The 13,384-nt window shown below is 38.5% G+C and overlaps 1 protein-coding gene across 2 annotated transcripts in view; it reads left to right on the top strand.

The window, feature by feature from the left end:
* The window catches only part of FAM241A (family with sequence similarity 241 member A), a 272,688-nt gene that overhangs the window by 37,776 nt on the left and 221,528 nt on the right, over positions 1–13,384 (top strand). For both annotated transcript variants that reach the window (XM_085578970.1, XM_085578968.1), the window contains exon 2: positions 12,656–12,738. In XM_085578970.1, the coding sequence (XP_085435096.1) occupies positions 12,656–12,738 (83 nt within the window). The remainder of the gene's footprint in view (positions 1–12,655; positions 12,739–13,384) is intronic.

Here is a 13,384-nt window from a genome sequence, read left to right as displayed (position 1 = left end):
AAATTCAGCACTTTCCCTTTTTTGGGGATTAGAGTTAGTTATTTCTGAACTAATGGGGTATTAGACAAGTATGAACACACTATAATTGATTCAGTTATTTCCAACTGACTCTTTGTCAGGAACTTCTAAAATAAAAGTATGCCCATAAAATTACATTCAGGAAATACTGGTATTGTTTAAACAAAAAAAAAAAAAAAAAAAAAAAAAATCATCAGCTTTTTTTAAACTCAAGTGTAAGAAAAAGCAACCACTAAGAAACTTTTTTCTAGCATCTGAAAAAGAAAAATATGACAGATGGTTTCCATTTGCAAAAGAGAAATAGTGACCAAAAATGTGTTTGCTTAAGACCAAAATTAATAGAGCCTACTTAAACTGTATCTATATATAGTAATTCTTCAGCCTTTGAATAAAAAAATGTTTCTTATAATAATGGAGTAAGTTACTTGGACAAATGGATTTTTTTTTCCTAGTCCAAACTGGAATTTATAATCACTGTAAGACTTAGCAGTGAATAAAATTACTGTTTCTATGCCTCAGATTATATTTACCTTGATAAGGTGAAGATGAATCAGGTAAGTTTTAAGATGAATCATGGCCAAGGAAGTTTAGTGTAAAAAATTTAGAGCAGCAGGGGAGCTGGGCTTCTACACCTTGAAGAAAAGGAGGCTCAGAGGAGACCTTATCTTTGAGGTCTCTTCCAACCTAAATGATTCTATGACTTTTTATATCAAAGTATAGTCTTAATTTCTTCTCTTGTACTTTTTTCATGGGGGAAGGCAACCAGCTCAGTGGTTTTGATCCTTCTCTGAATCACAATGTGATTAGGCTCCTACAGGAGTCTCTCTGAATCATGACTTCTGCCCAAATATTCAGGTTAAAAGAGGTTTGACCAAGATTCAAGTTCTTATCCAATCTGGAAAAAAAAAAATCCCCATTTTTGGAAGTTTGTTTCAGATGCACTTGCACCTAAAATTAAGCATAGTTTGTCCTGCTCTCTCCCTTGGAAACTGTTGTTGCAGTTCATCTTGAGAATCTTGGCTAGGCCAAATATGCTGTATTATCAGTTATTCCTCCTGTTCAAGTGAAACATTCATCATGGAAGGGCAAAACACAAATGAATTTTGTATGTATTCATACAAATGCATCATGATGATTTGCTATCAGGCTTAAAAACCAACTGATTTCATCATTTCCAGATGCAGTGAATCGAGGACTATTACACCAATATTTATGTAAGCAGAGGCAACAGACTTCGTCAATTACTTTTTAAAAGCAGATTCTGAGATATCTCATTTAAAAGGAAAATCTGAAAAAGAAACATTCAGTTGGTATATGCATTCTTTGGTCCTTTACATGGCAAGCCAAGAAATTTGAAAAAGACAGGTGTCCTTCTAGCTCACCAGTCCATTAGTACTCATATTTTCATCGCATTTCTCTTGGAACTTGAGACCAGGGGTGCTTCTGGGGTTGCATTTATAGATTTTCTTTTTTTTTTTTTTTTCCTGTTGCTCCTGTTACATTCAATTTTCACATGACTGAGCCCCTGGTTTTTTGTTTGCTTGGTTCCAATTTAGTTTTTGTAGGATTCAGTAAAAGTGCAAGTGTCTTGTTCATTAAAAATTGTATATTATTCAAGCAACATCTAACAATTGCTTTTACCTTCAAAAGTGTGGAATGTGTTTGGATATGTACAGACAGGGTTTGTAGTTCACTTTCCTCATGTAAAAGGGAGGGAATGATGAACCTCTTCATCATTCAGAAAATGTGTCATTCTAGTAAAAATTGGATAAAAAGAAGCATTGAAGTGCAAGACAGGCATATTTGATAAACTGTCAAGAGATACAAACCTTTTTTTTTTTTCCTGCACAAACAGAAGAGCACAAACCGAAGAACTAGACTGGGAATAAACTGCACATAAGCAAATAGCAAGATTCATGAATTAATTTGCTTAGTAACTGAAATAAGATCTACTAAATTTGTCTTACTTTCATGCTAGCCTATACTAGATGCTCTGGAATAAAGTTCAAACAAGGCATCTCCAATTCTGTAAATATGTTATATATTGAGGAGGAGCTCCACTCTTTCAAGCAATCCTCACAAGCATATTATGTAAAACTGGTGTAGGTAAACTGATTCGGTCCTGTGAATGCTTATGTTCTTTTTCATTATGTGAGTCAGGGATGATTGTACTGAAATAATCTTGTACTGGTACAATTTCAATCAAGGTGACGTTGAAAATAATTAAATTCCAGATTGAAAAAGTGTAAAAACCATTAGAACATTTAATAGTGAACATGACTGATACTGCTCCCACCCTGTCAATGCTTGGGTATAAGGCCTTATAAGGTCTTTGTAAGGGCTAAAGGTTTTCTTTAGACTGGTTTGCAGGGTATCCAAAACTTTTGTAGTTGCTTCAGAATGATCTCTGATTTAAGCACAGGAAAGAATGCTGCTCAAACCAGTGAGATGCACAGAATCCACAAGGTCAGGAAGAACTCTTCACTCCTGTGGATGTCAGGGAGCATATTACCATAGAATGGTTGGGTTTGGAAAGGACCTTAAAGATCTAGCTCCTACTCCCTGCCATGGACAGGGACACTAGACCAGGCTACTGAGAGCTCCATCCAAACTGGCCTTAAACACTTGCAGGGCATGAGGCATCCAAAACAGCTCTGGGCAATCTGTTCAGTGCCTTACTATCTACACAGTTGAGAAATTTTTCCTAATATCAAATCTAAATCTACTCTCCTTCATGTTCTGCACAGAGATAGGAATCACAGTTGTGTGTAGTATTTTGCAATAATAGGTTGACAATAGTAAATGGGCTTCTTTAAATCCTCAAAAATGTTTGACTTATGAGATACATCTTAAGTAAATTTTCTTGTTTCTTAAACCCCATGTTTTTCGTACTGAACATGACTGGTATCAAATTAGCTCAATTCACAGACAGAGAAAGAATTATTGGCAGTGTATCCTCCCTTCATTATAATTTCTAGTGCAAAACCTTCCTTTCTCTGGATCTTAGTCTTACAATATTTAAATTTTGTATGTAAATTATGAGGCAAGGTTAGGTCATCTCTGGTTAACAATTTAGCAGTCTCTAAACGTTAAGTGATACTGATGCTGTTTAGTCTGTTTTGATGTCAACAGATTTGAAAATGTGCTGGAAATTGGAGAGGACAAAAAGGACATAAAAATGAATTAGGGACAAAGGGAGAGAATGTGCTGTGGTGAGGCAATTAAGGAACTCTAATTTATAGAAAGAAACACATATCATTGAATTACAGTGTTAAATGTCTTCATGTGAAGAAGAGGTCTGGAAAATAAAAGGGTTTTTCAGTCTAGTAAAGCATGAAATTATGTCCTAGTTAAAAATGAACTAAAAAGGTTTGAGAGACAATGACCAAGTAGGAGGGGAAACCTTGGCAGCAACAAAGCAGTCACCTTTCCATCTTTTACATTATATTTAAAAAGAAATACATTTCCAGAACAAATCCTGTACTTAAAAAGTGACTTCTGGATTGAATCTAGGCACACTTCAGTTGCTTTTATTGCTTTCCTAGGAAAGTGTAAAAGACTGATATTTTCTAGATCATTTAAATTTTTTGGTTTTGTGGCCATTTTTGTTGGTCAGGGGTTTTTATTGTTTTTATTTTGCTTTGATTTTGTTTGTATTCATAAAATAAAGCTGAAAGGATGGGATGCCTTATATGCATACTGGGGTTTTAGGTACCTCTAGCAGACTTCATTAATATCTTGGACCACTTAACAACAATCTTACATAATTGTAGATGTTTTCCAAACTGCTTAAATAATGTTTTGCCTCTCTACGTTGGTCAAAGGTCCTATTTTTTAGAGTTAACATATAGTAGGTATTACCCATATTTCTTGCAGAGATGTTTAGGTGAAAAAAACTAAACCTCAGATTGATGTTCATCTTTAACCCAAAGCCTTAATAGATTTTATTTTGTTCTGAAATTTGTTTAAAAATTGCCCAATCTTTAACTCTGTCCAGTCTGCCCAAAAGGTAAATGTAGATGAGGTGCACAGCTGGCCTGAACTGGTGCTCAAATTGAGATTTTTGGCTGCTCAGGGAAAACTCCATTCCTCCCTGGTACTGCTTTTTCTTACCCTTCACTCATTCAGCATGATATATCAACAGAGAAACCTGAGTGTATCTGTGGTTCTTTGCAGCACCTTTTCTAGAGAGAGTGCCCAAAGGAGCAGAGTGGCTCCTAACAACACTTGTGATAAGCCAATCCTCACACACAAGGACACAAGCCAGTAATGGTACCAGAATTCCATTATGACCCTGATGCTGCTGAACTCTGGATAACAGGAGAGTTGCTCTTGACTGTATCATGCAGAGGAGAGTGGTTGTAGGCTTGTGTGTGTGTGTGTGATTCTCCTAAGTCAGTTTGTCCCTTTTGATGAGAAGAATTTCTCTGGCAGACTCATGTGTAGCTGAAGCATCAGCACAATGCAATGTTGTGAGAATGAACCTGGCTTATTTTATTCAGAAAATAAGACATAGCATGATTTCCTGGTCTTGAGGGGTTTGTAGGGGAATGTAGGTCATTCAGTAGGATTAACACAATGAAATAGGAGCTGCAGGATGGGCTTTGGAGTCTAATGGAGTTCTCCAACTTTTTCTTTTTTAAGTCCTCCTTTTACCCTAGCACCTTGAAATGTACTACCCCAGTAGAGTCCCCACTCTGAACAAAATGGCCAGTGTGAGAATTCCCCTTTCTTTTACCTTGTTTGGGATTTTTGCTGTGGTGTAGGATAGGGAAGCTGTAGCATCTCCTGATTCTGTAACTTTCTTGAATGTCTTGCTAGAGCAAATAGCCAAGCAGAGCTCGACAGCAGGCTGGCTAGGAGACTGGGCAGGATTTGAATAGGAAAATGGGAGGTTAATGACTGAGAAAGAGGCAGAGCAGGGAAAGACTGGGCTGCATCAGGCTATGCATTTAGTGCAGAACAGGTAATAGTATTTATGTTCATTTATAATTATGTCATTTCAGCTCAAAAAAAAATTATATCAGGATCAGACACAAAAAAAAATATCCCAAAACATAAAACAAAGTGACACTCAGCAGAGATGCTCTGCTAAATAAGAATTTGCTTGTACTTATTCATTCCTGGTGAAACTGGCTACACAATTCTTGTAAAGCATCTATAGGTGCAGTGTGAAGCATATGTGAAAATAGGACTAGGCTGAGAAACGTGTCATTATGGCCTGACAAAACACAGGTGTACCAATGCTGACTGGCTTTTAGATGTTTTGATGGCTTGTGTCAGACTAGCTTTTCTTCTAGTTTTGGCCAAATTATTCTTCCTTTGAAGTAGAAGGGGTATTGATAAGACTGTGTTTCAGTAAGTAACCTATACATCTGTGCTTACATTTTGGAAAAGTCTAGAGAATTGTAATTCATTCTTTTGCACATTCACTTTCTTAACACTGAAGAATCAATAGAAAAATATTTTTATGGCTTGTTTTTATTGAAAGGCTACTATTACTTGTTTTGAAGCATATACTGTGAGAAGCAATATCTTTTTAAATGTAAAATTTGTAAAATATACGGTTATTGCAGATTTTTTTAATATAAATGCCAAAATAAATTTCTTAAATTTTTTATCAGATTTTGTTTAATCAGAAACTTTTCAGATCAGAATTTACATAGAACTACTTGCCTGCAAAAATGACAAAAAAATTATATTTTATGATAATACTATATACTTAACAAGGATCTTAAGGATTAAAATTGTTTGTTTCCACACAAGTTTCATGAGGAAGAAGGCTCTTCTTCCTTCTAGAGCCTGATCAGTTTAGGCTCTAGTGGAAAGAGTACTACCAGCAAGGATATAGAAAAGCATGAATCTCTTTCCATTATGTTTAAATGCATCCATATTCCTTACATCTCCAAAATGCTTTAAAATTTGTCTGGGTATTGCAATAACCATTGGCTGCTGAACAACATTATTGATGAGTTTTAAGAAATCACTATATAGCATAATATTAGTTACTTAAAAAAAAATAAAGCATATAAATATATCCAGTCATACCAGAGTGCAAGGTTTAATTCCATTAACCACCACTGTGAGCATATTGTGACAGAGTCTGTAGCACCACATAGCTGTAGGACTCATTTTCATCTGCACTGGGGACTGGAAGGAGAAGGGGAGAGAGAGAGAGAGTGTGTCTAGGAATTATAATGCCTCATCTGCTCAGGTCATTCAGTGCCTTGCAAGTTTAATCAGGCTGTCTTCATCCTCCATTACACTCATTAGGTCCTGTTAGGTTAGTGCTCAATGTTGATCTGTATCTTGGTCAAGACAATTGTTGCTGATTAACTGTAATTACCAGTAATGGTCCCAACCTGCTTTCAAGCAGACTGCTGCTGTCATCTTGTCCAGGCCCTCACTCTGTGATGAGCAGTCCAAATCTGCTAACTGTTTGCTCACTTGCTGTTTGAATCAACAAGTTGCTTCTTGTGTGGGCTCATCCCCCCACGCCTATACCTGCCATCTGTAAACATCCCAACTCAGCTCGAGCTATGCAAAAATGTGTAGGTAAGGAAAACAGGAATGACTGGTATGGGAAGGGCAAAATAGCAGAAGCAAAGAATTAGAAATGAAATATAAAACAGGACATCGAAGGATTTTAAAGTCTGTAAAGCTCAATAACGAAGAAATCAAGTATTTTGTGAATTGCAGTCTAAAATAATAAATTACAAACTAGGACCCAATCTCAAATTCTGTCCTTGTGTGAATAATATTCATTTGAGTCTGCTCTCCTATGTGTTTCCATAAGATTATTTTGGGAATAGCCCTCCCTAGGATCAGAGGATCAGATCTTCTGTACTGCAAATATTGCTTAAGGCAATTTTAAGTTGTGGATGGTTTTCTGCTTAGCCTTGTGAAAGTCTGTCTATGCTTACACTTCAAAAAGATGATAAATAATCATGACTCGAGCCAGAATTTATAGATAATTGTGGTGTGAATGCCAAGGTCATGTAAATCTTTATATTCCTGGTTCATAGTTACAAATAATGCTTGCTAAATTTCCAACAGGCTGTAAGAACAAATAATTTGGGGAATGAAACTGGACCCTAGTTATTTATGCCTCTTTCTGCAGGCATCAAAAGAATTATTATCTTAAAATGACAACAAAAAGCATTGCCACAGTTTGGGCACAAGAGCAGTGGGAAGTCAGTATAATGGGCACACTTCCAAAACTCTGAGAACATATCCACGCTCATAACATCCAGATTTCTAGTGTGCACCTAACTGTGCATTGGTGAGGCAAATTCAGTAATTGTACCTAGAGGGTAGAGTCCCACAGAGACTCCCTGTGGCTAAAACTCTCCTGTGTGTCTGTAGACAAGCCTGTAATTGCACCTTCTGGTAGCAGCTCTCCTGATGAGATGAGCGGCACGGATGGTGTGAGCGTGAGCTCCCCCAGCCTGAGCTGCAACAAGCTACTGTGGTCACAAGTGCCAGGCAGAACTGGGCTCTAGCCTGGCCAGCCTGCACAGGAGGGCACAGCCTGGGGTGTGTGTGTACCTGGCTGGTCTGGCACAGCCAACAGCTGGGGATACCGGAATCTGAGAGACTCTCGTCGCTCCATTTGTGTGTACTGCCAAATTATGCTCCAGACTTAGTGCGATAGTCAAAAAAAAATTAAGGCAAGAAGCTTATGAGGAGGAAGGATACGATGAGGATGTCCCATTATTTACTTATTTACTCAATGTGCATCTCAAAAATTCCCCTTGACAATAAAAGAAAGTCACTAAGGTTCCAAAGTCAGTCTTAAATGTTGCATCTATTTGTTCAGCATTAATTGCATTAGGAGTGGATCTTACTCAAAGCACTGAATAAAGCAAGGGAAATTAATATTTTCAAGTAATGAAGGACAATATAGTGGTTGGGGGTTTATATATATATGTATAATTATTTTATAAAATACTCAGTATTTACTATGCTACATTTAAAGAAAAGAAAAAATATTTCTGCTGCTTTAGCAGGTCTTACCATGAGTACAATTTTATTGAAGTTTCTAAGCCACCCAATGTTATTGATACCAGAATGCATTCAGAAGAATTGCCATTTTTAAAGATGACTGTGTGCCTACCATTGCATGTTTCTTCTTAATGTGGTAAGGTGTTATGGCAATCAATGCTGCTTTACTGCTGATTTATATCTCTGCAAGAGATTGGTATCTTTCAGTGCAGCAAAATACAAGAACAAGTTTGGTTTTAAATAAACATCTGCAAAATAATTATTTTTCTCTAGTAGATACAGTGGCTGTAAAAGGGATTTGACAAACTGGAGTAGCACCCATTATCTGTTCAGTCCTGAGATGAGCTAGACAGCTATTTTCCATGTAGTTTTCCTTGAAACACATGCATCTCAAATTTAATCATAAAAGAATCTTTTATATCACAGTAAAGCACCTTCGATGTATAATACACATGAGGCTTATCTACATTTATGTACTCTAGTCATACTTGTATAAACAAATACACACTGCATAAACGTGTGTGTTCCACTTCTGGGAGTATTTATGGTCCTAATGCATATGTACTTTCAGAATCTGCACATTTATATACTTAAATATTTGTGCATGGCATGTATGTGTTTTATAGATGCAGACATAAAATACACTACATGCTCTGTGTACTTTAATTTTTCTGTGAGGTATTTTAAGTGCTCATTGAAGTGATTATTTGGGCTGTAAAATTAATTCAATTTCTAGGCAAGAAATAATAAAATTTTAACATAAATTTAACAGACGCAATATACAGTAAATATATTCATATTGTGACTGCCAAATAGCATTTCATTGAGACCATTGAGACTGGCCAATTATTTTTTAAACACTGGCAGTAGCTTTAAAGAGGATTTTTTTTTTAATATACACTATCTACATATATATATATGTTGGTGTGTATATACATATATAAAGGAATGTATATTTATAGAGAGATATATATTAGAGAGATTACTTTTTTTTTAATCCCAAAATCACTAACTCTTTTTGCAGTTTTTGGAAGGAAATGGAGCCTGCTAGCCAGGAAAGCACATACCAGAAAGATCACGTTCTTGTAGCAATTTATCATGGAAAAAGTCGTGTCTTTCAATTGAGATGTAAAGCTGTGGTCTTGCAGTTTGTGGTCAATGAAGATGCTTGGGGATTTTTTTGCTATCTCTTGCAAGAAAAGCATTATTAGCCCCTGAAGTCTTTGTTGCATTCCAATTTTAATAACTATATTTTGCCTATATAATTCCCACTGTAGCTTCAGGTGGATTGTGGAATTTCCTTCACTTCCTGTCATAAACTATTCTGTGGTGTTGCTGTGTGCTGTGTAACAGCTGCTGTGCTCCTCTGCTACTGTTCAGTACTTCTCCCCAAACTTCTGACCCTCTTTATTTAATCTTACATCATCTTTTGCTGAGTTTGTACCAGTATTTCAAAGAGCACATATTACAAAGCATTACCAAATGGCAGTTGATAAGAAAGCTTAATGTCCTATTTTCTAGTTGCACCTTTTGGTTCTGCTTGACACTCTATGCATCGTCTATTAAGGATTTATTAAAAAAAAAAAGAAGCAAATACAGATTTTGGGGGCCCTCACCTGCTCAGAGTCTCATCTATTAGTGAAAAATGGGAATTAAACAGCAATTAAATGCACTGCAGACAGGCTGAACCCATGTAGTATCATTAGGACTCTTCCTGAACATGGAATACTTGCATGAAATCTCTTGCAGAAGAAGCTGAGGGATCAGGGCAAAAGGAGAGTGTAAGTTGATCAAAAAATATTAGTTAGCTGGTCAAAAGAGTAAAGAATTTTTGCTGTTTTCTGTTCTAGTTTTAGGGATCGTGTTGGGAAAGAAAAATTTATTATTTACACTTTTTCTCCAATAATTTATTTCTTTATTAACTTGAGGATTTTTTACATTTTTGCTTTCATTTTTTCTTCTGAACTTCTTAATTTGTACAAGTTCTTGTTTTTATTTAATAGCCAGAGCAGTGCCTTTTTCTGTTTAGGATTGATTGACAGTGGAATATTCTGGCTAAGAGCTACAGTCATACCACAGACTGAGACACTGTGCAGACTGTACATCCTCGGAGCCTGCCAGCAGACCGTTCCTTGCAAAATATTACCAAGTCTAACTATGAATTCTGGAATAACACTTTCTTGGCTACTTGTAAAGACAATGTGGAGTAAAGTTTACATTTCTTGCCCGAAAAGCATAATCCAGTGCTTGCATTGATACGTGAAAAAGCTTTGCAATATTATTTGTCATCAGTTGTTGTGCATATAAGAACAGTGTGCTTTCATTCATCAGCATACTCTGCACCTCTACATCCTCTGGGCCGTGTTGTTCCCAGTTGGATGAAGCAGGGAAATCGCTGCACCTTCCAGCAGTGTGCATTCCTCACTGTGGCAGTGAGTGGGTGCTGCTTTCCAGGTGGATCCCTTCTTGCTTGTGCTGCCTTCCAACAGTAGCTGTGTGAGTTGTACCTGCACAAGATGGGATTGTGATTGTCCCCTGGATGGGCAATACTCTGAAGCAAAGGCATAAAAATTAGTGGGTTCTGCCTGCAGCTGTTTTTGCAGAGGGTGGTGCTGGGAGAGCTGCAGTGGGGTCATGGGCTCGATTACTGCTCAGGCCAGGACCCTGCCATGCCTCTGGAAGGACAGGGTGAGAACCCTTTGCTTGCATGATAGCTCACCAATTATAGGGCTTGCAACAAATGTTTGTTTGCAAGACAGTTTCATTTAAAGGCACATGAATTATCTCCCTACCTTTTTAAAGCACAACAGAGATGGAAAACTCTGGGCTGGTAACTATTTGTGCTAGTCGTCTTGCTTTACGTCACAAAAAATCTGCAAAATGAACTAGACCAAACTGCACACAAACAGTGAACAAACTTGAATTACTTGGTAAGAACTCTTATTTGTTTATTACTATCATCATGATCATCACTAAATAAATATTGTTGAGACTGGATCATTTTGAAGGTCTTCATTGCTGCTGTTTGATACTGAAAATTAGTTGCAAGAAAATAATTTGTCATGTAAAGAAAAGAATATTTTTTTTTTGTCAAAAACAAGATATCTATGAAAAACATATGGCCCTATTTCTTTGCACTCAACCCTACTGCTACTGAGGTCAGTGGAGAAAATCCCATTCTCTTCCCTGGCAGTAGGTGATACTTAAATATTTATCTGCGTCTGAAATGGTAGATTTCACGTCATTTCTGTCAGTTTCGCTGCGGTGATTTTGTCTCCAGTCCGTGTCTCGCTGGGGGTGGGGCTGTAATTTTTTCTCTTAATCCTGCGGTTGCCCCGCGTACCCCGGCTCAGCAGGGCGGTGCGGCAGCCGCGCAGGCCGGCGCCGAGATGCCCGGGCGGGAGCGGAGCCCGGGGCTGTGCCCGCTGCCGGTGCCCGCTGCCGCCGTTCCGCAAGCGGCTGCTGCCACCTCGTGCCCGGGCCGGGAATGCGCCGGGCCGATCGCCGCCGGGCCGCGGCCGAGCGCGGTGCCCGGGCAGCGGCCGATGCTCCCGGGCTCCTTCCCCCGCTTCACCCCGCGGCCGCCCGGGCTCCTCCGGCAGCGGGGCCGCGCCCCGAGGCACTCCCGGCCGGGAAAGCGGCACCGCGCCCCGCGTCCCTCGCGGGCAGCGCTCGCTCCCCCCTCGCTGGGCTCCGGCAGCGCACCCGGCAAGGGGAAGGGGAAAGGCTCTCCCCCTGTGCGAGGTTCTTCTAAACTGCTTTGGTTTTGGCAGCGTGGCCGTGGTTTATTTGCGCGTTGGATTGACACGCTGCGAGGGGCTTTTAATTTTAGAAAGCTTTTGGTGATGCGGTATCAGTCTGACACTCGGGTATTTTTAATACAAAATCGGCTTTAAAAACCTGGCATAAGTAGACGTTTTGTAATTTGCTTTTAAGTGCGGAGAAGCAGGGGTTTGGTTTTAATTTGATTTGGAAATTTTGCTGCAGTTTTCCAACTAGGATGGTCCCAACAATGGCAAACATAAACAGCATAACCAAACAAAAAAAGGGAAATGTTTTCCCCTTAGTTAGAGCGTATGACATAAATAAAGGTAGCTGAGAACTGAAGAACTTCAGCATTAGTTATCTATGCCTTCAGAATGTAGTTCCTAAGAAATAAGTGTATTGTGACAGTTTTTACATGTTTGTAGTTGATATCACACTATCTTCTGATGAAGCTGCAAGCATGCTTAATGTGAAGGTGCTGCACCTTAACTGTGCACTAATGCTTTTGCCTGGCTAAGTGCCTCTGGTCACCATGGGCAAGCTCTAAAAAAACAAGAAAAGAATTTTCTCAGATCTCTGCAGCAGCAATAGTCTCTAATATCCTGCTCCCCTGGATCTCCAATGAGAAGAGAGCTAACAGTTTTACACTTGATATTTAATGCAAAAAAACATTCTTCCCATCCTAAACACTGAAGTATGTTTTCTCCCTTCTATGCAGCTGGATTTTGGATCTGGGAAATGTCTGATACTTTTAATACTTCATAGCATGGCTTTTTGAGGCTTAAAGAAGAATACTTGAAAAGAACCTCCCAAAACTGGCTTCTTAAGTTTGAAATCTAGTGTGGGATGTTTTTGTTCTCCTTTTCAGCTGAGACGCTGTGGAGCTGATAGACAAAAAAAATCCAGTGGAAGGTCAAAGATGATGATTCTGGAGAAGGGGCATTACCTGCGGTAAGTGAGAAGCAATGTTGGGGGAAGGACGAAGTGAGTCAGCATGACACAGTTGTGTCCACTTGAAAACCACAGCAAGATCTTCTCACTGCACTGTGTGAGCCTCTTTAAAGCAAAATCCAGACAGAGTCTGTTTCTCTATAAATCTTTCCCTCCTTTCCATTACTAGTTGGGTATTGTTGGCTTTAAGCCACCTGATTTTACTATGATTTATTAACTGCTATGCATTATATATGAGATTCAGGTTTACTGAAGAGTTACCCTTATGGTCAATGTTGCATACAAATCAGCTACTGTTAGAGAGGTTTATTGCATCTTTTTATGCAGCTAGGAGTTTTGTTAGGCAGTGTTAGAATTTTTGATTTGTAGCACAATACATGAAAAAAATCCTCATCTGTATTTCACGTGGTGTATGTATTTCACAGAGTTCATCATATAGTGCTGTTTGGATTATGACCATTCTTTGAGACCTGAGTATTTGAGGGGTGGGAAGATGGGATGGGACAGACTGACATTTCACAAAATGCCTAATTAGCACATAAATTGTTGTTTGGTAGCAAAAGAGAAAATGCTCTGTTGTGTGGAAATATGACTTGCAAAAGGATCTGTGATTTCCATGTTAATATGGCGAATTTGAGAGATTCTG

The sequence above is a fragment of the Lonchura striata genome, chromosome 4 (assembly GCF_050655825.1).
Source record: "Lonchura striata isolate lonStrDom1 chromosome 4, ASM5065582v1, whole genome shotgun sequence".
Classification (NCBI taxonomy): Eukaryota; Metazoa; Chordata; class Aves; order Passeriformes; family Estrildidae; genus Lonchura; species Lonchura striata.
Note: the sequence above shows the minus strand (reverse complement) of the source record. Positions and strands in the feature narration are given on the sequence as shown.